Raw genomic sequence first — 26206 nt, 5'->3', positions numbered from 1 at the left:
AGAGACTGAGGCCTCTAATCTCAAACAGCCAAGTCACAGATGAGGAAATCCTTCGCCAGGTCATGAAAATAAGCGATGAGAATGAGCACCAGCGCAGACTTGGCCAACCCCCGACAAAAGGCAACACAAGCACACAGCGCCAAGGTGGAGACAGGAGATTGTAACAACAATGACAAGTCACGGGATGCAGTGTCAGACAATAAAAATCTCCAGACAATACAACAGCTCACTGCTCAGGTGGAGACCCTTACACACATGGTGGCTTCTTTAATTGATCAGCAGACAGCAAATACTCAGGTGTCTTACCCTTTAACTAGGCCAGCTCACACCCAGTCACCCACTCCTTCTCAGTCAACCCCCAGCAGACCTGTCCAACCACAGATGAGACAACCTGTAGTCCAGGTGAGAGGAAGAATAGCTCGTTGTCCAAAATGTACTGAACAGAACTTACAGGAGTGCAACCACTGCTTCGTATGTGGAGAGGCAGGACACAGAGCATTGGGATGTCTGCAACGAGCCAGGGTGCAGGGAAACGGGGCCCGGTCTTTGTGGAGGGACGCCCAGAGACCGGTGAGCAGCTTCAGTCCCAAACAGTAACAAATAACAAACAAATAACAAGACACCCCAAGCAGAACAAACAACAAAAACCACATGCACTTACCTGCCAGAGTAACATCACCTGCAAGGCACCCCTAGTTGGAAAGAAAAGCCTGCTGAAATGTTTGATTGGCGGTTACCCAGCAACAGTCCTGTTTGATTCAGGTTCGCAAGTGAGCATTATTGACCAGCAATGGACTGACACTCACATTCCTAACTATACAGTGAGACCCCTTTCTGAGCTCTTAGAGGAAGAACTCGGCGTCTATGCAGTCACTGGCCATGCCGTCCCATACAGTGGATGGGTTGAGCTCACTGTCAACCTTGCAGGGAATGAAGACCCCAATCTCACCATCCAGGCCCCTTTCCTAGTCAGCCAGCTGCCACTGCCCCAGCCCCTTCTAGGAGCCAATGTACTGGAGGAGATCATCAGAAGGAAGGAGTCCTCAGGCGATGCAGTTGCAACGGTTATCAGCCTTCTCCGCAGTGCATTTGGAATAGAGGAGGAACAGGTCGAGGCCATCGTGAATTTCATCCAGGTGCCCCCTAGAACATACTGTGATCCAGTCACTATAAGAGTGGGCAAAGACCATGCTATCATTCCCCCTGGCAGAACAGCTAATGTATGGTGTAGGGTGCCCCCAAACTTTGATGTCTCTGACCCTGTTGTTCTATACGAACCGGGTGATGAAAGCGCTGTCTTAGGCCAGTTGAGTGTAGGCGAAGGCCTCTTGGAAATCAGTAACACCCGACGGCCCTATGTTAAGGTGCCCATCTCCAATCACTCAAAACATGAGGTCACCCTGCCGAAGAGAACCTCTCTGGGGACCATTCAACATGTCATCAAGGTTCTTGAGACCGATGCACCAGAGTCACATCAGGCTGATTCCACACCAAGAAAGATGACATCAGTCGGGGTTAATGGCATCGCTTCTCCCAGTACCTCTCCACCCGAGTCCTGGCTTCCGCCTGTCGATATCAGTCACCTCAGCCCTGAACAACAACAGGCAGTAAAGGAAGTACTCTACGAGGAATGCGGAGCATTCGCCCGTAACAGCGACGACATAGGGTGTATCCCCTCCCTACAGATGGAGATCAGGACTAAGGATGACATTCCAGTTCAGAGATCCTACGCATCCATCCCGAAACCACTCTACAGGGAAGTTAAGGAGTACATCCAGGAGCTGTTGGTTAAAGGATGGATTGTGAAGTCCCAGTCACCTTATTCAGCTCCTGTCATCTGTGTAAGGAAGAAAGATGGGTCCTTACGCCTGTGTGTTGACTACCGGCTCCTCAACAACAAAACCGTGCCGGACCGTCACCCTCTTCCCAGAATTCAGGACCTCACTGACTCCCTGGGAGGCTACGCCTGGTTTTCGATCCTCGATCAGGGGAAAGCCTACCATCAAGGCTTTATTGCTGAAGGATCAAGGTACCTGACTGCATTCATAACCCCATGGGGACTCTACGAGTGGGTCCGAATACCCTTTGGGTTATCAAATGCCCCAGCAGCCTTTCAAAGGAGCATGGAAGGAATGCTCGACACTCTGAGAGATGAGTGCTGTATCCCTTACCTCGACGACGTGTTGTGCTTCTCCAGGTCCTTCGATGAGCATGTGCAGGTGCTACGCAAAGTCCTCCAAGCCTTGCAACACCACGGGGTAAAGCTGAAGCCGGAGAAATGTGAGCTCTTCCGCAAAGAGGTCCGATATGTCGGCCGGTTGGTGTCAGCTGAAGGAGTAAAAATGGACCCCAAAGACCTTGAAGCAGTGCGAGCACTGAAAAACAAGACACCGCAGACAGTTGGGGACGTCAGGCAGTTGTTGGGGTTCCTGAGCTATTATCGAACATATGTGCAGGACTTCTCACGTGTAGCCAAGCCCCTGTACGACCTGCTCCAGTCAAAGCCCAACACCTCTCAGCCCAAGCCGCCACGAGGAAAACGAAAGGCCACCAGCATTCCTCCCGAACCCCGGTAGAATGGACTATACAACACCAACAGATCCTTGAACAGCTTGTGGACCGGCTGACCAAACCCCCAGTGCTGGCCTATCCTGATTTCAACCGCCCCTTCACACTCCACACAGATGCCTCCCAAAAAGGTCTCGGTGCAGTTCTTTATCAGAACCATGATGGGAAGATGAGGGTGATTGGATACGGGTCACGCACACTAACATCGGCGGAGCGAAATTATCACCTACACAGCAGAAAGCTTGAATTTCTCGCGTTGAAGTGGGCGGTATGTGAAAAGTTCCGGGATTACCTGTTCTACTCCCCACACTTCACAGTCTTCACAGACAACAATCCCCTCACCTATATTCTGAGTACTGCCAAGCTCAACGCAGTGGGGTCACCGGTGGGTGGGGCAGCTGGCCGATTTCCACTTTGACATCAAATACCGGCCAGGCAAAACCAACATCGATGCCGACACCTTATCACGCTGTCCCCTGGACATTGACACGTTCATGGCTGAGTGTTCGGAAGAGTTATCGGAGGAGGCAGTGTGTGCTGTATGGGAAGGAAGCCGGAGAGCACAACAAGGAGATGTGGCTTGGGTGGCAGCTCTCAACGTAACATCCAATAGCCAACCTCACATTGAGCCTCTGCAGGAAATTAATCATGATGAGCTGGTGAGGGAACAAAGAAAAGACCCCGCTATTGGGAAAGTGATGGAGTTGAAGGAAAACGACACACCACTAACAGAGGATGACAAACAGAGGATGGACACACACGCAAGGAGGCTGTTAAGAGAGTGGAGCAGATTACACATAGAGAATGACCTTCTCTACAGGAAGACTGCAGGTCGACAACAACTGGTCCTGCCCACCACCTACAAACGAACAGTGCTCACCCAGCTGCATAACAACATGTGTCATGTGGGTGTTGAGAAAGTTCTGAGCCTAGCGAGGAGCGATTCTACTGGCCTTTCATGAAAAGAGAGATAGAGGAGCATGTGACCAGGAAGTGTTCTTGCATCAAACAGAAGAAGCCAGCCACACATGAAAGAGCACCAATGGGAAGTATTACGTCAAAGTCACCCCTCGAGCTGGTGTGCATCGATTTCCTTCACCTGGAAACCTGCAGGGGTGGATATCAGTATATCCTGGTAGTGGTTGATCACTTCACCAGATTCGCACAAGCCTACCCTACCAGGAACAAGGCTGGTAAGACGGCTGCTGACAGGCTCTTCAATGATTACATCCCCAGATTTGGATATCCGGCAAAACTCCACCATGACCAGGGTCGAGAGTTTGAGAATGAGCTCTTCAAAACTCTCAGGCAGTTGGCTGGTGTCGCCCACTCGAGAACCTCTCCGTACCACCCCCAGGGCAATCCGGCGGAAAGACTCAACCGCACACTACTGCAGATGCTCCGCACCCTAGGAGAGAAAGAGAAGGAGAATTGGAAGGACCACCTGCCCCATGTACTCCATGCATATAACTGTACGAAGCATGAGGCAACAGGTTTCTCCCCGCACTATTTGTTGTATGGCCGACATCCTCGCCTCCCTGTTGACATCCTTTTCGGCCTCATAACAGATGAGGGAACTGACACTAATGGACCAAGAGGATATGCTGAGAAATGGGCAGGAAAAATGGTTGAGGCATACCGAATAGCAGACGCAAACAGCCGACAGTCCAGCTCCAAAGGAAAGGCATACTACGATAAAAGGAGCAGAGGTGTGGTTCTTCAGGCTGGGGACAGGGTCCTTGTACGCAATCTCAGTGAACGAGGGGGCCCTGGAAAGCTTAGACCGTACTGGGAGCAGCTGATCTACATCGTGAGAGAACAGGTTGGAGATAATCCTGTCTACAAAGTAAGCCCTGAGTCGGGAGGCCGACCAGTTCGCACCCTACACAGGAACCTCCTGTTACAAGTCAACGACCTACCTGTAGAGTCCCTTCAGAACCGGACCACCAACACAGCTGAGTCACGAAAGAGAAAGAAGAGAGCTTCAGACACCCCAAAACCCGCACGAGAGACACAGAGCCCAGATATAAGTGACTCTGAGGAAGAGGAAGGCGTGCCTCGTTACTGGCTGCGAATACCGACGGAGAGACCAAGAGCTGAAAGTCACTTACCTGAGCCACATGTTACTCCTGACTCCCAAAACAGATCTGAACAGAATGAGACCTACCTGGGAGAAACAAGCCACGCAGAACCCGAACAGGACAGAGAGAGTGTTAGAGGGGAAGAACAGGGGACATCCAGTGAGGATGAACAGGACATAGAGCAGCTTCGACCTGCAACCGTTCAAGAGGAACTGCATGCTGTCCATCAAGAGAACAATGCCCCCACACCACAACCTGAACATCAGATCCCGCTGAGACAGTCCACCAGAGAAAGACGGCCAGGTTATGTGTTTACTTATCCATCCCTGGGTCGACCAGCTTATCACCCGCGGCCAACTGTGAGTGCAGTTGGAATCCAACCAGTACAGTGTACTCACCAGTGTCTCTGTACACCATACTTTCACCACTTCCAACCCCCATCCATCGCCCCATACCCTTACTTACCTGTCGTGTACCCAGCTCACTGTGGATGAGACGCCATGAGAGACAATTACATACATTTCATACTCACCTGAAGAGACCTGAAACACCATACATACACTATACATTTCATACTTACCTGTTGAACCACTCATACATCATACCTTTAATACCTACCTGAATCACAAATACTCTATACATTTTATACCTACCTGTTGAAACATATACACCATACATTGCATACCCACCAGATGAGATCTGACACACGCACTTTAAAGGACTTAAAGGATACACTCATTGAGAGTTGGAATGTGTTTTGAAAAAAAAAAAGAGAAAATGTATGTTCAGAGTGAAATTATTGAGGATATCTCGTGTCAGGAGCCACTTTTATTTGTTGGGGAGTGTGTGATACACCCTTTATAGGATAATACAATAACCAGTGCAGTGTTAAATAGAACACCGATTTTATTGTGAAAGATTAATAGAAAAATTTAAAAAAAAAGAATTAATCTAGGGGGAAAAAAAGAAAGCGGAACCAAAGTGTGGGGATCGTTGCACCACGGTACCCAGGTGAGAGGCACCTCCCTCTTCTCTCAGACAGAGATTTGGAGACGAAGAAGGCGGTTTGCTCTTTCACTCATTCACGCTGTGATTCTGTTTTCCAGGTTGGTATTTAATAAAAATAATTACAAACTGTTCTCTCCTGAAATTTACGGTGGTGTATTGAAGCTGTGAGGAGTCTGTTGTGGAATTTTTGAGGTGTAAAGAGTCGCGTTTATAACCGCGGGAAACGGGCATTGTAAACAATGGAGCTAGCGAGCTAACAATTAGCAGGTGTATACTGTGACTGTATGTGTGATTCTGGGTGCTGGTGTCCTCACTCCCTGGTAATGTTTTATTCAGTTTCTTTGAGATATCCTGACATGTTATGAATGATTGTTAATGTTAAGAGAAGAGAGGTATGTTGTTTAAAACTTAAAGGGAGTTCTCCCCAAAGTTATACAGAAGCAGTTAGGTGTCTAGTCTGTGTTTAAAGATGTATAATAAGTTAAACCGCTATCCCGATGTGTATGATGTTTTCATGTTTTGACTCTAAAGTCATTTAAATATTAATCTACAGCCAAAGAGGGTTTATATTTCATATTATTAAATCAATAGGATGGTGGAATTCTGAAGTTAAAAGAAATAACTATATAAATATAGATTAAAACATGATTTATCCTTTTGATACTAATGCACTTTAAAGAAAGCAATATTTATTTTTGTATAGAGATGATGATTTCTGTGAATGTGTGTGTGAGAGATGTTGCCCACTGATGTGTGGAGAGTAGAGAAAACTGTATTAATGTGTTTAAATTTAAATTAACAAATGAACACTGAAACTGAAACATGTTTATACTAGGGGTATGGTTATTGTTTGATACCATAATTTGTTGAAAATTTGTAATAAAGAGACAGAGATTTGGAGACGAAGAAGGCGGTTTGCTCATTCACTCATTCACGCTGTGATTCTGTTTTCCAGGGTTGCATCTAGGAGAGTTGAGAGCAGTGAACCCCAGTCAAAATCATTTGTTACTTCAGTTACACTATTTGAAACTCGTAACAAATACACTTGTTCTCTCTCGTACAGAGAAGCTGCTCTTTGTGTTTTTACCTCATGTTCAGTCCGGTTTTATCTGTGGACAGAGAATCTGGAGCAGCATCTTCTCTGTGCAGAGCTTCTCTCTCTCGGGGCTGGACTCCCTCAGGCGACTAAAACAAGTTCCCACCAAAAACAAACCAAATACTTTACAATGGATATTTGTTATTTTGACCTTTCTGGAGTAATAAGACAGAAGTTGAGGGCTGCAGAGAACAGATCTTGTCTCTGAGGTTAAACTGGTGCTACTGATAAAGTACCTTCAGTCGGATGTAGATGGTTGAACGTCCAGTGGTCTTACAGATCTCCTCTGGTGTCAGAGCCTCCACTCTGAACGGCTGCAGTATCTTCTTTGTGCCACATGTGAAGAAGTCAAACGTTTCCTGAGCAGCCAGTTGAGGGAAGGTGGACCTCAGCAGGTCCAGGAAGTCCGCCTCCTGCAGCCCACGAGTACACTGCAGCTCCAGAAGCGGGAACTTCTTATACACTGAAACACAAAGACGGCTTTCAGTTAGCTTGGCTGCTACTAAAGACCACCAGTTGACAACACTGGTTCAATTCTTGGGAAAGTTTTACCGACCGACTGATTAAACAGAGCCGGGTCTGCTCGAGGTTACTGCCTCCTCAAAGAACGTTTGTCCTTGCCCCTGTCACCAAGGTCTTGCTCATTGTGGGAACTGTTGGGTCTCTGTAAATAATGTTAAAACGAGTACGGTCAAGACCTGTTGAGATAACTTCTGTTATGAATTGGCGCTCTACAAATAAAACTATATTAAAAATTATACTGTTTAAATTCTTGACACAGTTGTGGCTGCTGGTCACCAACTGTTTACTGCATCACTTTGTTTATACAGAGACATGACTGAAAGTTTATCTGCTTCAAAAACTCTATTCTCAGTAAGCCGAGGCGGTCTGGTTCTGAGTCTGACAAGTTTTTAAAATTTTATTTGGCTAAATGCCAGATGCCACAGAAAGGGTTGGCTTCTTTCAAGAGAGGGTTGTACGTCTGTCCCTAAAGGCCCCAACACACCAAATCAACGTCAAAGAACTAGTGGTGACTTAAGTGGAGTTGCGTCGCCTGCGTCTGGGCCAAACAGTGATACTAGAACACGCTGAACTGACTACAGCGAACAGACAACTATAACGTACGTTCTTCGCCTGCACAGGAGTTAATAAGTCTCCATACCAGCAGGTGGCGGTAGTCTGGATTCCTCATTGAGAAAGAACAGCAGGAGTCCTCGGACAGCTGATATAAGAAAACAGCCCGTTGGATCAAGGTTCGCTCGCTCAGACGGTTTCGTAAAACAGCTTCTTGTTGTCTAAATATCTCTGAATTTGAACAAACAGCTGAGATGAAGTTGAAGCTTTAGTTTTTCCTTTTGATGAAGTCATTTGCTGCTTTGCTCGCTTCTGTTTCTCATCTCGTGCACCGATTCACTTCAGCTGAAAAGCCAATCAGAGCGATGTCTCTCACCTGTGACCTCTGCCACGGATTCTACACGCTCAGGCAGTCAGGTGGCCCGATGTCTCCGGACCTTAATTCAATTCAATTCAATTTTATTTGTATAGCGCCAATTCATAACAGAAGTTATCTCAGGACACTTTTCAAATAGAGCAGGTCTAGACCGAACTCTTTATAACATTAATTACAGAGACCCAACAGTACCACCATGAGCAAGCACTTGGCGACAAGGGCAAGGAAAAACTGCCTGTTAAGAGGCAGAAACCTAGGACAGATCCTCCGGCTCTAGGTGGGTGGTCGTCTGTCTCGACCAGTTGGGGTGAGAGAGAGAGAGAGAGAGAGAGAGAGAGAGAGAGAGAGAGAGAGAGAGAGAGAGAGAGAGAGAGACAGACAGACAGACAGACAGACGCATAGCAACAACAGTAATGGCAACGGCAATCTAGCAGGACCATGGCAGGAGGCTCCACCAGGATCGACAAGAACCTGCGAGACGAGAAAGCTGTAAGAGCTGTTTGATACTTTATCTAAGTGATCTCTCTGAAGTGTGACGGAAAGCAACAGATATTCAGAAGTACTGTACAAGTAGGGAAGGTCCAAAATACCATTATTGGGGCTTTGAAGTGGAGATGTAACGTGAACCGTCATGAGCCAAAATTCTGAAAACATGACGGTACTTGTTTATCTACAGTACTGTAGGTAACGGGGATTAAGTGGCCCTTACAGGCAGCATATAAACCAACGATTCCTCCAGTCTGCCGTTAATCAGTGACAGGAAGAAGAAGAACCCCAACTTTAAAATTACAGAAATTACTCTTTAACTTCTTATCGAAGGACTCAAGACAGAGTGACTGAGTACATTTACCTTTGTTTGAGAGCATATTGATCCGAGAGTCCTCCAGGATGCAGATTCTGAGATCTATTAGGTTCGGAGGTTCACTCCTATGACGTCTGCTGGGCTTCCTCTTGTCAGACTGAACTCTGGGTGACAATAACATAAAGGATCAGAAGAGAAATACACTTGTTCTCACTCCTACAGAGAAGCTGCTCCTTGTGTTTTTACCTCGTGTTCAGTCCGGTTTGATCTGTGGACGGAGAATCTGGAGCAGCATCTTCTCTGTGCAGAGGTTCAATCTCTTGGGGCTGGACTCCCTCAGGCAGCTAAAACAAGTTCCCACCAAAAACAAACCAAATACTTTACAAAGGATATTTGTTATTTTGACCTATAACAAATAAGTCAAAATAAGACAGAAGTTGAGGGCTGCAGAGAACAGATCTCGTCTCTGAGGTTAAACTGGTGCAGCAGATAAAGTACCTTCAGTCGGATGAAGAGGGTTGCACGTCCAGTGGTCTTACAGATCTCCTCTGGTGTCAGAGTCTCCACTCTGAGTGGGTGTAGTTTCTTCATTTTGTCAGTTAAGAAGAGGTCAAAAGTTTCCTGAGCAGCCAGTTGAGGGAAGGTGGACCTCAGCAGGTCCAGGAAGTCCGCCTCCTGCATCCCACGAGGACACTGCAGCTCCAGAAGCGGGAACTTCGTATACGCTGAAACACAAAGACAGCTTTCAGTTAGCTCGGCCGTTACTAAAGACCACCAGCTGACAACACTGGTTCAATTCTTGGGAAAGTTTTACCGACTGACTGATTAAATTTACCGTGGGGTGAGAGCACATCGATCTGATAGTCCTGCAGGATGCGGATCCTGAGGTCTATGTGGTCCTCTGATTCCCTGATCGCAGGTCCGTCAGCACTCCTCCTGTCAGACTGAACTGTGGGAGTCAAAAACCTGAAGAAAGAAGACATGATGCTGTCTTTAGGATTCAGTCTCACTGTGTGGTTGCTGATTTGGGCGTTTCACACCAAAACTCTTCGCCATGATCAACAACGACTCGCCGCCAATACACCAAACTTGGTTTGGGATCAATAACGCGTTGCTATGACAACAGTTCCAGTTCCCACTCTTTATTATTTTTTTGTTTTTTTTGTCAACACACGTTGGAGCCACACTACCTGTACCTGAGTTTATGATGTTCTGATTGACGACATAAGAATAAATGTAATAATTTTGTTTACTTTTTAATTGTGCAATCACTGAGATCGCCACTAGGTGGTGCTATCTGACCCTGCAGTACACTGTTACACTGCGGCTCCAGGTGGCTTCATAGAAGATTCATTTGTCACTTCAATACAGGACAGCAGGTGATCATATGATTTATTTCTAAAATCGACACATTTTAACCTCCTTGTTTACTGATGCAGGTTCAGAACGGTTTCTAACTGAATACAAATCAGAGTGAAAGAGACCAAAGTACAATTAAAACATTTCCAGGATATTTGGTCATTTTAATGAATTTCCAGGTGTGTGGATGAAAGTAAAAGTAGTCTATAAGTTTCGAGGAGAACTCTGATTATAAACCAGCTCTAACGAGTCTCGATAACTTCTCCCTGAACAAACACAACACAGGAAGTTCTGTATATTTGTGTTGGTTTGTTTGGGTGATGGATGCCGATCTCTGAGGTTTCTGATACGTGTAGTGTGATTGATGACTGTAGGAACTTCTAACCTTGATGATTCTTCACCATCTGGTTCTGTGAGATGTTCCGGATGCTCCTCTTCATCCTCTTCATCCTCCTCCATCCGTTCCTCAGTGGAGCAGACGAGGCCCAGACTCCAGCTGTCTTCCACACCTGGACACATAGCGGGACAACGGGGTCAGAACTACCTGTTTAATGCCTCCTTTATTAAATACAGGAGGTGAAGGTTTGATTCTTCACAACAATAAATAAAAACAAACGTACTCGGCTCCTGTTTGTGCCGCTGTTCCTCTTCGGGGAGTTCGGCTCCTCCTCCAGCCGCCGGCTCACAGACAGGAAACTGGTCATCTGGATCAGAGACAGACAGCAGGGTTGATCAATGAAAACAAGATCATGATCAGAAATCTGCTGCTGAATCACATGAATACAAATATTCAGGAGGCGAGGAAAGGCGTCGCAAGGAGTTTTTGATTTTAAAGCATGTTAGAAACCTTTAAAAATCCACACAGTAGGCCTTGAACTCATCATCATGCTTTAAAAAAGAACCAAAGAACTAATAGAACGAGCACCAGGGAGAAGAAAACACTGAATCTGGCAAAAAATAATCCTATTAAGTTATTATTAAATTAATAATATCCGTAAAACTCACCTCTGATCAATATTCACAGGAAATTATCTGCTAAAAAATCATCCAAATCTCTGGTTTTATACAAACTGTCATTGAGTTCACTGTTTACAGTTTATCGGTAGTCGCTTTACTGTTATATATGATATAATATGTAATTAAATCAGAGGTCGTAAGCACAGGATCAAACACAGCATATATTATTTACAGTGTATTTGGTCATTTTAATCCATTTCCAGGTGTTTCCATGACTAGAAAAGTAGTCTGTGAATTTCCAGGTTTTCCATTCAAAACTGCACTTGAGTAAATTGACTTTCTACCGCTGAGTTTGTCCAATTTAAACGTGGTCATGAGGACTTTGTACCGTTTATTTTACGTTGTATAGCAGACAGTGAGTTTGAATGATGGCCGAATTTATGAGTGATATTAACAGTTCTTATACTGAGTCCGTAGACGTCGGTGAGTTTAACCGTAAGCAAAGAAACATTTAATTAACGTTTTTCCAAACGAGGTTCGTCTTTCCGGTTCTCTCTGCGGAGAGGACACATCGCGGTGCAACCGGCAGACATTCATCCGGACACCGACCTGCTGCCTCCAGTTTGATCTCAGCGGAGATGGACAGCAGAGCCTCCAGGTGCTTCCTCTGCCGGTCGACCTCCAGCCTCAGACCCGCAGCCTCCTCCTCGTACCCGGCCACGGTTCTCTCGACCACCGCTAAGATCTCCCGCGCGGCGGCGGTCAGTTTCTCGGCCACGACTCCTCTCAGCATCTCGGCCGTGGACACGCTCCCGTCCCCGGTGTCAGCCTCCATGTTGTTGTCACCGGCTCCGGCGCAGCATCATCACCGCACGGAAGTGTTGTTACCGGCAGAAATACGCGGGAATGTTTGGAGACGGTGCAGACAGAAATTATGTCCGAGTGGAAACATGAACCAAAGAGGAACGTTTCTCTCTGGAACCAACGGAAGATGGAGCTGAAGGTACAAATTAAAGTAATTTATAGTTTATTCTAAATTATTCTGTCGCTGCTTGTACGGGAGCTAATTTCTGCCAATGTGAAGAATAAAAAAAACACTTTTACCATATAATGACTTAATATCACAAAGTCAATATTTATGGAAGCGTATTAAATTCACCTGAAAACAATTTTTTTGGTTTGTTTTTCAGAGTAATTGTTTATTGGTGAGTTTAGAGAGTATTTGAAACAATGAACGCATTCATTACCACGAAAAACAGAAAAAGAATGACAAGGAAAAGAATAACTCAGAAAAATAAGGGGGGTAAAATATAAATTAAAAATATATAAAAATTTTAAGATATTAAGTCAAAATATTTAAAGTTTGTCAATATTTTAATGATTTACTTTCTCTCTGTTACATTGGCAGTAATGGGCTTCCGTACTTCTGGGAACTGATGAGATTATCTCTTCTGGCTTTAATGCAGACACATTTATCAATATTTTGACCTATTGACGATAAAGTTACTCAAAAAACTTAATCTAATACTCTTGATTACTTTACTTATTCCTCCCTGCCAACAGTAATTAGTTACATTACTAGTTATAATTACCTTTATGATAATCCCAACAAAAGATTTATGAGGATTAAATTCAGTTTTCTTTGTTAAAATCAAAGTAATGTAATATTTCCACCACGATCATAAAAATGAATCAGTGGTGTAAATTTAATTGTTGGATTTCAGATCAGGAGACAACAAAAGTAATGTAACTAATTACACTTCTAGTTACTGTAAAGTAATATTATTACTATTAATGGCTGACATATATATCACTTAAACTATGTAATAAATGTAGTAAACTTTAGTAATTCCATAGTATAACTTTACATAGCATAAAAATGTTAAATAATGTGAAGTGAACATTTTATTTATATTATACTACAGTTTTATGTTCTGGTGCAACGTACAAAAAGTGTCCCCGTGCTTTACTGAGTTATAATGTTTAATGTTGGATTATAGAACAAATACTTTACAGGATCATTAAAAAAACTGCTTTTCCACCTTTTTTATAACAATATGTGTTAATGCAGCTCAGTTTAAAGTCACATTTTATTAACTCACAACAAAGTGGTCCAACAAACATCAAACTTGGAGGCATTTAGAATATTTACTTTATTAATATTTTACCACCAAACAAACAACGATCAATGATTTTATTCAGTAGAAAAAACATTTAACATACAATAAACCCCAGAAACGCAGTCGCATCAGGACACAACAGGATGATAATGTAACAGCTGACAGACAATAACAATCAACCTTTCTGTGTCTTTAGTTTCTAGTTTCTTTGTCACATACCGACTCGCTCCGTTTATTGAAGCTGTAATTAAACAGCAGTCGTCCACTCGCTGACTCTCCCCGCAACTTTTAGTTCAGTAACTATTATACTGCAACCGATTACATCAATTAATTATTATTATTTATTGTATTTTGTTTCTCTTTCAGTGGCCTGTTGAGTCTGGTTGTGTCAGATCTCTCCCGCTGTCTCTCCTCCGAGCAGAGGCACATAAAACAGCTAACGTAAAACAAAAGATCGGATCAGTAGAGCTCAACATAGCCGACACCGATCAGATAAAGAACGCACTGATCGGCAGCGATACAGATTGGTGAGATCAGATCGGGACATTAACACTATCAGCTGATAGATTGATTCAGTAGTGACAATCTGCCCTCGCTGTGTCCGTCCTGTACAGTCGACAGTCACACTGCAGAGACACACTGACGCTCTCTGCTGCAGATACAGTTTTATTTCACCAGCACAGACCTGATGAAGCTACAGTGAACACTTAGTGCCACGCTGTTTGATTGCTCCGTTATTAACAAGCCTCGTCCACACAAGGCTTACTGAGCTTTAAGGAACACGCTCTGTTGTGTTTTCTTTATGTAGAAAAGGAACAGACCCTTTCAGGACTTCAGTCCATCCAGTGCTGACGTCTCTTCCCTTGATGGCTCCTCATGTGTGTTTTCAGACAGTGGCTCTGAGTGAAGGCTTTGTCGCAGAGGCTGCACTGGTACGGTTTCTCTCCATTGTGGGTCCTCATGTGGACCGTCAGGTAATATTTGCGGCGCACGCTTTCCCACAAACCCCGCAGACAAACTGTTTGACGTCAGAGTGTGTTTTCAGATGTGCTCTGAGAATACTCTGAGTGTTAAAGGTTCGCCCACACTCCGAGCACTTGTACGGTCTTTCCCCAGTGTGGATCATCATGTGTCTCCTCAGAGCTCCTCGACCCGACAAGCCTTTGCCGCATTCGCTGCACATGATCTTCTCCTCGCTGTGTGTTTTCATGTGAACCTTCAGCTGACCTCGCGTGTGAAACATTTTGCAGCAAACGTCGCAGAGGTACGTTCGGTCTCGGGCCGTGTGAATTTTCGCATGTTCTTTCACTTTGGCTGGAATTAAAAATCTCTTCCCACAGACCTGACAGGCGTAGCGTTTTTCCCCGCTGTGACCCAACTTGTGTCGGGATAAAGCTCGAAAGTCAGTGACACATTTCCCGCACACGTCGCAGCGGTACGGCTTCTCCCCTGTGTGGGTGCTGCTGTGAACCCTCAGCTGCTGTTTGAAAGCAAAAGACTGACTGCAGACGTCACATTTGTGGGGTTTATCCTCCACATGTTCCCACCAGTGGTTCCTTAAACCTGCCTTATGTGCATACGCTTTATGGCAGATGTCACATTTGTATGGTTTCTCTCCCGTGTGCAGAGTAGCATGTCTCTCCAGGCTGCCGACAGTGAGGAAAGACTTTCCGCAGATGTTGCAGCTGTGGGTTTTCTGGTGACTTTCGAGATGGCTCCTCAGCTCCTCAGCAGACTCTGAATGTTCTCCACACACTCCACAGCGCCACTCTGAGTCGTCCACGTGACTCAAGGCGTGTTTAATCAGCATGGTCTTTGACCTGTGCAGCGCTCCGCAGACTTTACAGGACGGAGCGTCGCCGCCATCGGTCGCCTGTAGAGACGACTGCATCTGCTTCCTTCTCTTTGTTTTTACACCTGAATGATCGACTCGCCTCCTCCTCGCCGTCTTCGATGAGTTCGCTTCAGCTTCGCCGTCACTCAGCCCTTCCTCTTTCCTGTCTGGTTTCCAGTCGTCATCTCTGCCATCTTCTTCCACCTCTTCCTCTTCGTCTTCTTCGTTGTCCCCGTCGCTCTCAGCAGGAGAAAGGGTGCTAAAGTCATCCGATAATCCGCGTTGTTCTCCGTCCTCTGCTGTTTCAATCTGTTGTTGCCGTCTCGAGTTGTTGGACAGACGATCGGTTTTGTTGGTGTTCACAGAACTGAAGGAAGAAAATAAGCAGCTGAATTATTTAAATTATATAAGGTTGTATTATTAACACCCAGCTCCTAAAGACACCGTCCACCGTCTTCACTTGACTCACTCAGCGTTTCCTGCGTCACTGGTGGCTTCGTCTTCGCTCTCTGGAGGAGGAAGTTGCTCCGTGTTGATCAGCGATTTCTCTGCTCTCTGGAAGAAATCAACAGTTGATCACAGGAGTAAATTCTCAACCTTTGATAGCTGAATGATCAAAATGTCCACGTTTAGCTAACTGCTAAAGTCTGATGAGGTTGTCTGACTGCTGTTAGTTATTAGTTTGATTAATGCTTTAATAATGTGTGTATTGATCACTGGTGCTGGCTCAGTATGCTGTAAATAGTTTCCCTTTGAGGATCTACCTGTGCTCGGATATACAGAGCCGATCTTCCTTTCCCCGTGGATCTGATGGACCTTTGGATCTCTTCTGGTGTCAGTGTTTGTAGTTTCAGTGGTGTCAGTTTCCTGGTTGCGTCAACTGTGAAGACGTCAAACTGTCCGGTCACCTGAGGGAAGGTGGACCTCAGCAGGTTCAGGAAGTCGGGCTCCCGAAGGCCTCGGGGACACTTCAGCTCGTTAACCGGGGACTTCAACACTAACACGGACAAATTCATCACAATGTTTAAGTTGACCTCTGCCCTGTATCTACAGCGCTGTCCTCTGCCCTGTATCTACAGCGCTGTCCTCTGCCCTGTATCTACAGCGCTGTCCTCTGCCCTGTATCTACAGCGCTGTCCTCTGCCCTGTATCTACAGCGCTGTCCTCTGCCCTGTATCTACAGCGCTGTGCTCTGCCCTGTATCTACAGCGCTGTCCTCTGCCCTGTATCTACAGCGCTGTGCTCTGCCCTGTATCTACAGCGCTGTCCTCTGCCCTGTATCTACAGCACTGTGCTCTGCCCTGTATCTACAGCACTGTGCTCTGCCCTGTATCTACAGCACTGTGCTCTGCCCTGTATCTACAGCACTGTCCTCTGCCCTGTATCTACAGCACTGACCTCTGCCCTGTATCTACAGTACTGTCCTCTGTAACTTAGGGATTGTCTGCTATGTCTTGTGTTGTTGGATTTGCTTGATGTTTGGCTGCTTCAGCAAAGTTGTCGCTAGTTTTTTATCATAACAAATGTACAGCTGTCCATATTTACCACAGTGGGATTAAAACTGTGGGCACCAAATACCAACACTTACATCGTGCTGGTTTAAATGTAGCTAGCTGCTTTATAGACTGGACACATTTCACGTCTTACCGCCGATTTTGAGCACATTGGTGTGATCCTGTAACAGACAGACTCTGAGTTTTAGAGGATCCCGTCTGCTGCCCTTTATCTTCACAGACTGACCTCTGCAAGAATATTATACAAACAATGAAAACTGTTAACAATGCTTCAGTGTAGTTCTGTGTTGGTCTCACATAAATAAATATTTCTTTCTCCCTCACAAAGAATAAATATTATATTTGAACCTTGTTGCTGTCTGATATTCTGGGTCCCTCAGATCCTCCTGATCTAGACTCATGCTCAGTACTGGCTCCTCAGCAGACTCCCTGTTGGTGTCCACAGCACTGAAGGAAGAAAATAAGCAGCTGAATTATTTAAATGTATCTTCATCTTTGACACAATCAGAATGTGAAACTGAGGATGCTTAAAGATTAACACGTTGGGAACATCTATCTTTAAATTATATAAGGTTGTATTATTAACACCCAGCTCCTAAAGACACCGTCCACAGTCTTCACTTGACTCACTCAGCGTTTCCTGCGTCACTGGTGGCTTCGTCTTCGCTCTCTGGAGGAGGAAGTTGCTCCGTGTTGATCAGCGATTTCTCTGCTCTCTGGAAGAAATCAACAGTTGATCACAGGAGTTAATTCTCAACCTTTAGTAGCTGAATGCTCAAAATGTCCACGTTTAGCTAATTGCCAAAGTCTGATGAGGTTGTCTGACTGCTGTTAGTTATTAGTTTGATTAATGCTTTAATAATGTGTGTATTGATCACTGGTGCTGGCTCAGTATGCTGTAAATAGTTTCCCTTTGAGGATCTACCTGTGCTCGGATATACAGAGCCGATCTTCCTTTCCCCGTGGATTTGATGGACCTTTGGATCTCTTCTGGTGTCAGTGTTTGTAGTTTCAGTGGTGTCAGTTTCCTGGTTGCGTCAACTGTGAAGACGTCAAACTGTCCGGTCACCTGAGGGAAGGTGGACCTCAGCAGGTTCAGGAAGTCGGGCTCCCGAAGGCCTCGGGGACACTTCAGCTCGTTAACCGGGGACTTCAACACTAACACGGACAAATTCATCACAATGTTTAAGTTGACCTCTGCCCTGTATCTACAGCGCTGTCCTCTGCCCTGTATCTACAGCGCTGTCCTCTGCCCTGTATCTAAAGCGCTGTCCTCTGCCCTGTATCTAAAGCGCTGTCCTCTGCCCTGTATCTAAAGCGCTGTCCTCTGCCCTGTATCTACAGCGCTGTCCTCTGCCCTGTATCTACAGCGCTGTATCTACAGCGCTGTCCTCTGCCCTGTATCTACAGCGCTGTCCTCTGCCCTGTATCTACAGCGCTGTCCTCTGCCCTGTATCTAAAGCACTGTCCTCTGCCCTGTATCTACAGCACTGTCCTCTGCCCTGTATCTACAGCACTGACCTCTGCCCTGTATCTACAGCACTGACCTCTGCCCTGTATCTACAGCACTGACCTCTGCCCTGTATCTACAGCACTGTTCCCTGCCCTGTATCTAAAGCACTGTCCTCTGCCCTGTATCTACAGCACTGTCCTGTCCTGTAACTTAGGAATTGTCTGCTATGTCTTGTGTTGTTGGATTTGCTTGATGTCTGGCTGCTTCAGCAAAGCTGTCGCTAGTTTTTTATCATAACAAATGTACAGCTGTCCATATTTACCACAGTGGGATTAAAACTGTGGGCACCAAATACCAACACTTACATCGTGCTGGTTTAAATGTAGCTAGCTGCTTCATAGACTGGACACATTTCACGTCTTACCACCGATTTTGAGCACATTGGTGTGATCCTGTAACAGACAGACTCTAAGTTTTAGAGGATCCCGTCTCCTGCCCTTCATCTTCACAGACTGACCTCTGCAAGAATATTATACAATCAATGAAAACTGTTAACAATGCTTCAGTGTAGTTCTGTGTTGGTCTCACATAACTAAATATTTCTTTCTCCCTCACAAAGAATAAATATTATATTTGAACCTTGTTGCTGTCTGATATTCTGGGTCCCTCAGATCCTCCTGATCTAGATTCATGCTCAGTACTGGCTCCTCAGCAGACTCCTCCTCCTCCTCATCTTCACCCTCGTCTTCCTCAACGTGGCCTGAGACGTCCCGGCTTCCCGAGTCCTCCACATCTGAACGGAAAAAACGAAAGACAAAGAGTCAAACTTTTGATTTTGCAGTATTTATTACCACAGATCTTTTATTTTATTGAAAGGTCGAGTGTGGGATTTGGGGCAGTAGTACTTGAGTAAATGTAGAAGACATACTTGTGTGCAGCTGTTCCTCCTCAGGGAGTTCACCTCCTCCAGCCTCCTCCTCCTCCTCCTCCTCCTCCTCTTCCTCTTCCTCTTCCTCTTCCCATGCAGGTTCCTCTGGATCAGACACAAAGGTCGGTATCAGTATACGTTACTCACCGAGTAATTACGTTTTATTTATTTATTTAGAGTCTGCTGCGGACTCCAAGTCCAGATCTGACAGGTCTAGGGTTAGTGGGTTTGGATCTGGACCTGGTCCAAGAGATATAGACTGATATAAACAGAGATATAAACAGAGATAAAGAGATATAAACAGATATAAAGAGATATAAACAGATATAAATATAAACAGATATAAACAGAGATATAAACAGATATAAACAGAAATATAAACAGAGTTCAGTCAGGACCACTTTCGTCAAATACTTATTTTCCAAGCAGAATTGCATTTGGCGGTATGGCTCTGTTCTGGGACCTCCTTGTCCTTCCTACGTGCCTACGTGGAAAACCTTAAGGCAGGGAGAGCACACCTCCCTGCCCTTCCATGTGCATACATGGAAAAGTTTAAGACAAGGAGAGCGGCAGCAGAGACCCCCGGGTACAGAACAGAGCAGCATCAATGGCAATCAGAAAATGACATTGATTAATTAGAAACAACATAAAAAGGAGGAGCTGGGGTGGAGGTGGGTGCAAAAGGCTTGTAGAGGGAGCAGCAGAGATAGGCAGGCAGGCTAAAGCAGCTTAAATAAGGCGCCATGCATGATGTTTGCCAATTGGATGCTTGAGGAAATCAGGTGAGCTGTCAGCTGACTGTGTATGGTATCCAATGGGAAGCTTAGAGGAATCAGCGGATGTATGTTTATGACTAGCTGTGCTCGTATGATATAGCTGTAACTGAAAGCTAAGCCTGACTTCGTGCCCTGCCTGAACTAACGCTATGCTCAATTTCAGTCAGGACCACTTTCGTCAAAATATCTTATATTCCAAGCAGAATTACATTTGGCGGTATGGCTCTGTTCTGGGACCTCCTTGTCCTTCCTACGTGCCTACGTGGAAAACCTTAAGGCAGGGAGAGCACACCTCCCTGCCCTTCCATGTGCATACATGGAAAAGTTTAAGACAAGGAGAGCGGCAGCAGAGACCCCCAAAGAACCATACCAGGCAACCTCCCTTCCATGAGCTACATGGAAGTGCCAGTAAGAGGAGCCAGCAGCACAAATTTTTGTAAGAAATAAATGACAGTAATAAAGCCAATAACTTATGCAGATACTAGTTTAAGTAACTTGGCTGAGGATTAATAAAGAGATCCCAAAGAAGTTATGCTAGAAGAATATTTAAATTAAGCCAGCAAAACATATTTCCCAAACAGTGTGTTATATTTAGTGGTGTGGCTCTGTATGGGACCTCCTTGTCCTTCCACATGCCTACGTGGAAAACCTTAAGGCAGGGAGAGCACACCTCCCTGCCCTTCCATGTGCATTCACGGAAAAGTTTAAAACAAGGAGAGCGGCAGCAGAGACCCCCAAAGAACCACACCAGGCAACCTCCCTTCCATGAGCTACATGGAAGTGCCATTAAGAGGAGCCAGCAGGACTATAAACCAATACGTCTAAGCAGACACTAGTTGAAGTACATGGCTAAGTATGCTAGAGATATCCCCAGAAATTGCTATACATTAATGAATTTAAGCCGGAATTACAGGGCACTCATTGCTTTCTGAGCATCAAGAATTGCTTGCCCTCAGGCCGGAGATATCGTTCGTAAGCAGATAATGAACATTACCCATAGCCTTAGCATCGAGACAGGAGCTACGGATGCTGCATTTGTTGCTGCTCCTAAGCAAATTGAATGAGGAGTTATTTAATGTAGATTAGCTAAGCCAGATCGCATATACTGAGCAGTAGATAGCCTGTAGGATTGCATGGTTGTGTTTAGTCTAACACGGTTTGAGAAAACGGGGGGGGCAAGTCAGCTGGATGGCGCTGCCTCCGGGCACAGCTGGCGAAATTCTGCAATTCAATCCAGGCCAATATCAGCAATTTTTATCCAAGCATGGAATATGAGCTGCTCTAATAATGAATTTACCCAACATAGATAACCAAGTGAGGCGCCTTACAAATCTATTAATGAATGGAACTGAAGAACGCCCTTGTAAATGATGTTGGCAGTTGCCTCATGTGTCACAAAAACATGATTGTTACCTTGACCAGTGTTTTCCCCACAGACACATGAAACAACAATTGGGTACATCATTAAAAAGGTAGAAGAGGCATTAGCTGGCAAGGATGACAGTATTTTAGCCATATGTCTGTGAACCACTGATTATTAAAATACCCCCCCAAAACCTACAGAAGGGCGGTTATCATACAGGTCAATCATGCCACTTCTACTGTATGTTTGAATTAATTATATCGCCATTATTTCTGTACACAACACCGAAAACTGTGGATCCATTGCTCTTCCCTAAATGCCCCTCATGTCTGCTCTCTGTCTTCTAAGCTCAGCAAAGCTGTTCATTAGTGATCTAGTAGATCATAGCAGTCACACTATTAGACCTTGCTGTTGACATAAAGCTCCCAGGGTGAACTGGCACACAGTGTTCGATTTATTTATATGTACTCAATATGCTGCGTCTTTTATAATTAATGGCAAATGATGATTCTAGCTGCTCATTGTAAAATAAGGAGATGCCATACCATTTATCACACAGAATAGATCAGGACTGGGGCTCGGATCTGCAGCCCTTATCCAAGCTCACCATATCATGGAGTTCTCTATAAATCGGAGAGGTCCAGAAGCCTGGATATAAGGGAACTTCCCTGGGTAATACACACATGCCAATTTAAGATGTCTAAGCAAGGAGAGCAGTTCTCTTTTGGAAATTACTACTGCCTGCTGCTTTCATTACCTCTTTGATGCGATTTGCATCAGTACACTATCTAGAGTGAAGCCTAGAACTCTAGCCTTACAGGGTCTGATGTTTCTCCTTGGATAGCAGAAGACCTAATGTTTTAAAGGTATATTTAAGAGCAAAAATGCATGGTCTGATTTTGAATTGATAGTCAACTAACAGAAAACCGTCTATGAGATGGAGCACGAAAGCAGTTGCAGTTATTAAAAGAATCCAGCAGAGAGCCTCTGACAAGTGTCAAATATGTGAGGCTGCTGTAACAACCAAAGGTGAGCCTAACTGAGAAGTACATTTCTCTTCATTTAAACCGAACAGATACCAATGTGAAGGTGTAATACATGACTTAAATGCATCTGTGACATCTGCCTTGCTAGCCATGTGCCTCTACATGCTTCTTTAATCAACTGATGGCATTGTAGATTATAGCATAAAATAAGGAAAAGTGCCAGAGGATTTAAACTATTTATACCTTAGTTTCACCTTTGCAGAGCAGATACATTTATAATTATGTTTATTTATTTTCCCTGAATATTTCCTGGTAGCTATACCTTAATGCTTGTTGAGAAGGCGATTTATGAATGGACCAATATGAACCTTTGTTATCTCTTCAGTAAAGCATCGACTATCTCAGCTCTTCAAAGCAGATTGTAGGTTTTGCAACCAAGTCAGCCCAGCTAAGAACCATGAACCAGCCCTATAACAGATAATTCACTAACAGTGTTTAGATGCTTTCTTAGCGCCTTCCCCAGCTCAGGGACGTTTACTGGGGTTGAAGGTTTATCTCTCATGCCCCCCTTTTTGAGAGGCAGCACGTTCTTCCCTATGGTGATTGGGACTCCACTTCCCAGCATTCTCGGCGGAAATGTGACGCCGTCAAAACAAGCTGTTGTGACGTCATCGTCAAGCGCTGCACCTGTGGGACCACGCGCTCTACCTGCAGACAGCGAAGAGGGAAACAGGCCAACTGCGGATGAAGACTGGCCGGCCTGGCGTGCCGAACCGACCCTGGACCCTTGAACCCATGACGGCAAGCGACAACCGGATGTTGGACAGAACTGACAAGCAAGACAGGTGGAGCCGGCCGCTGCGCCTGGGACCCGCGCTCCCCTGGAAGGCAGCGCAGCGCAGCGCCGGAGCCGGAGCCGGGACCGCAGCGGAGCCGCCCTTCTGCGGACCCTCCAGAACCAGAGCAGCCGGACAGAACTGCGGATGTTGTTCAAAGCGAGACTCTCCCCAACAGCCGAGATCGCTGCTGAGACTTCACAATGCAATCGACTCGCCATCATACTCACCGCAGACAGGACAAGTAGAAACAAACGACAAACCACAAGTAACGCACACAACATCCTGGTAAACAGGCTTGTAGAGGGAGCAGCAGAGATAGGCAGGCAGGCTAAAGCAGCTTAAATAAGGCGCCATGCATGATGTTTGCCAATTGGATGCTTGAGGAAATCAGGTGAGCTGTCAGCTGACTGTGTATGGTATCCAATGGGAAGCTTAGAGGAATCAGCGGATGTATGTTTATGACTAGCTGTGCTCGTATGATATAGCTGTAACTGAAAGCTAAGCCTGACTTCGTGCCCTGCCTGAACTAACGCCATGCTCAATATATAAAGAGATATAAACAGATATAAATATAAAGAGATATAAACAGATATAAAGAGATAAACAGATATAAACAGAGATAAACAGAGATATAAACAGATATAAACAGATAAACAGATATAAACAGATAAACAGAGATATAAACAGATATAAACAGATATAAACAGAGATATAAACAGATATAAACAGATATAAACAGAGATATAAACAGATATAAAGAGATATAAAGAGATATAAACAGAGATATAAACAGAGATATAAAGAGATATAAAGAGATATAAACAGAGATATAAAGAGATATAAACAGAGATATAAAGAGATATATAAAGATATAAACAGAGATATAAACAGAGATATAAACAGAGATATAAACAGAGATATAAAGAGATATAAACAGATATAAACAGAGATATAAACAGATATAAACAGATATATAAACAGAGATATAAACAGAGATATAAAGAGATATAAACAGAGATATAAACAGAGATAAACAGAGATATAAACAGAGATATAAACAGATATAAACAGAGATATAAAGAGATATAAACAGAGATATAAACAGATAAACAGAGATATAAACAGAGATATAAACAGATATAAACAGAGATATAAACAGATATAAACAGAGATATACAGAGATATAAAGAGATATAAACAGATAAACAGAGATATAAACAGAGATATAAACAGATATAAACAGAGATATAAACAGATATAAACAGAGATATAAACAGATATAAACAGATATAAACAGAGATATAAAGAGATATAAACAGATAAACAGAGATATAAACAGATATAAACAGAGATATAAAGAGATATAAAGAGATAAAAAGATATAAACAGAGATATAAACAGAGATATAAAGAGATATAAACAGAGATATAAACAGATATAAACAGATATAAACAGAGATATAAACAGAGATATAAAGAGATATATAGAGATATAAACAGAGATATAAACAGAGATATAAACAGAGATATAAAGAGATATAAACAGAGATATAAAGAGATATAAAGAGATATAAACAGAGATATAAACAGATATAAACAGATATATAAACAGACATATAAACAGAGATATAAAGAGATATAAACAGAGATATAAACAGAGATAAACAGAGATATAAACAGAGATATAAACAGATATAAACAGAGATATAAAGAGATATAAACAGAGATATAAACAGATAAACAGAGATATAAACAGAGATATAAACAGATATAAACAGAGATATAAACAGATATAAACAGAGATATATATAGATATAAAGAGATATAAACAGATAAACAGAGATATAAACAGAGATATAAACAGATATAAACAGAGATATATAGAGATATAAAGAGATAAAAAGATATAAACAGAGATATAAAGAGATATATAGAGATATAAAGAGATATAAACAGAGATATAAACAGATAAACAGAGATATAAACAGAGATATAAAGAGATATAAACAGAGATATAAACAGATATACAGAGATAAACAGAGATATAAACAGAGATAAACAGAGATATAAACAGAGATATAAACAGAGATATAAACAGAGATATAAACAGAGATATAAAGGGACCCACCGATCCTACAGAGAGCGACCCGCGGCAGCAGCAGAGCCTCCAGGTGCTTCCTCTGCCGGTCGACCTCCAGCCTCAGACCCGCAGTCTCCTCCTCGTACCCGGCCACGGTTCTCTCGACCACCGCTAAGATCTCCCGCGCGGCGGCGGTCAGTTTGTCGGTAACGATTCCTCTCAGTATCTCCGCTCTGGTCGGTTTACAGTCCACCGGATCCACCGGATCCACCGGATCCCCCGCGGACACCAGCAGCTCGTTCACTGCCGCCATTTCCTTCCGGAGAGTAAAAACTTTCACCACACAACTTCAGCGGTTTCTTGGTGATGCGCATGCGCAAGCGTCCGCACCAAAAGTTCCGCTCCGGATTCTTCCACAAACCGAAGTTAGAGCTGCGTGGCGCCCCCTACCGTACCGGAGGGTAACAGACACTTTACACTGGAACTATTATTATATTCATTATTATTTATTATATTATATTCTGTGTATTAAACTTGTTTAACATGTAAATACACTGTAAAATAAATTATTAGTAATATTCCAGCAATACTGAAAAATAACAGAAAATAACAGAATTTTCTATAATTTAAAAACAGTTTTTAGCTTTAATTTTACATGAAATCTTTTTTCTATTTTCTTTTTAATGTTTAATTAAAGATATTTAAATGAGCTATAAACAGTTGAACTCTGCTATAATACAACCGGAGTGTAACAGACACTTTATACTGGAATATAGTCGCCCTCAGGCCTCTTCTAAATATGAGATTGAATATTGTTAATAGATTAGTTAATATCTGTTTCCCACCTTTTAAAGTCATTGTTGATAATTATTGTGAGAAATCATTAACGTGATCAGTGTCTTCACATAGATGAGTATCATCAATAACTAAAGGCAAACTGAAGTCACAACCTGGCTCAAAAGAGTGGAACAAAGACGGAGACCACACAGTCTG

General features: G+C 43.9%; 2 protein-coding genes across 8 annotated transcripts; both read right to left on the bottom strand.

Annotated features, from left to right (window-relative positions):
- Positions 1-6580: 6580 nt before the first annotated feature.
- LOC127360779 (uncharacterized) lies at positions 6581-12251 on the bottom strand. Its single transcript, XM_051395227.1, has 10 exons — positions 11931-12251; positions 10985-11068; positions 10750-10873; positions 9841-9971; positions 9504-9730; positions 9252-9349; positions 9054-9169; positions 6990-7216; positions 6745-6842; positions 6581-6620 (listed from the first exon to the last, which is right to left on the bottom strand). Exons 1-10 carry the CDS (start codon positions 12154-12156, stop codon positions 6581-6583), a joined length of 1371 nt encoding a protein of 456 aa, XP_051251187.1. The 5' UTR covers positions 12157-12251.
- A 1204-nt stretch (positions 12252-13455) lies between these two features.
- LOC127360780 (zinc finger protein 37-like) lies at positions 13456-25575 on the bottom strand. Of its 7 annotated transcripts, none has more exons than XM_051395228.1 (11): positions 25262-25573; positions 19171-19275; positions 18882-19035; positions 18667-18761; positions 17715-17947; positions 17420-17505; positions 17138-17236; positions 16923-17017; positions 16040-16272; positions 15745-15830; positions 13456-15663 (listed from the first exon to the last, which is right to left on the bottom strand). In XM_051395228.1, the coding sequence occupies exons 1-11, from the start codon at positions 25524-25526 to the stop codon at positions 14412-14414; spliced, it is 2703 nt and encodes a 900-aa protein (XP_051251188.1). In that variant the 5' UTR covers positions 25527-25573; the 3' UTR covers positions 13456-14411. The 7 variants fall into 7 exon arrangements, with proteins under 7 accessions (XP_051251188.1, XP_051251189.1, XP_051251192.1 ...); XM_051395229.1 differs by having other exon boundaries at positions 13456-15642; positions 25262-25572; XM_051395232.1 differs by lacking the exons at positions 17138-17236; positions 17420-17505; positions 17715-17947; positions 18667-18761 and having other exon boundaries at positions 25262-25575.
- Positions 25576-26206: the final 631 nt, after the last annotated feature.

The sequence above is a fragment of the Dicentrarchus labrax genome, unplaced genomic scaffold (assembly GCF_905237075.1).
Source record: "Dicentrarchus labrax unplaced genomic scaffold, dlabrax2021, whole genome shotgun sequence".
Lineage (NCBI taxonomy): Eukaryota > Metazoa > Chordata > Actinopteri > Moronidae > Dicentrarchus > Dicentrarchus labrax.
The sequence above is the reverse complement of the archived record's forward strand: the minus strand, read 5'-3'. Positions and strand labels throughout refer to the sequence as shown.

What these genes read in the sequence shown, in the direction of transcription:
- LOC127360779 (XM_051395227.1), bottom strand. Translation starts at nt 12,156, where the DNA reads ATGGAGGCTGACACCGGGGACGGGAGCGTGTCCACGGCCGAGATGCTG. An exon ending in GATCAAACTGGAGGCAGCAG is followed by an intron (nt 11,069 to 11,930) that starts GTCGGTGTCCGG and finishes TCTCTGATCCAG; the next exon opens with ATGACCAGTTTCCTGTCTGT. An exon ending in CGATGTGCTCTCACCCCACG is followed by an intron (nt 9,731 to 9,840) that starts GTAAATTTAATC and finishes TTTGTGTTTCAG; the next exon opens with CGTATACGAAGTTCCCGCTT.
- LOC127360780 (XM_051395228.1), bottom strand. Translation starts at nt 25,526, where the DNA reads ATGGCGGCAGTGAACGAGCTGCTGGTGTCCGCGGGGGATCCGGTGGAT. An exon ending in CAATGTGCTCAAAATCGGTG is followed by an intron (nt 17,948 to 18,666) that starts GTAAGACGTGAA and finishes TGTCCGTGTTAG; the next exon opens with TGTTGAAGTCCCCGGTTAAC. An exon ending in CAATGTGCTCAAAATCGGCG is followed by an intron (nt 16,273 to 16,922) that starts GTAAGACGTGAA and finishes TGTCCGTGTTAG; the next exon opens with TGTTGAAGTCCCCGGTTAAC.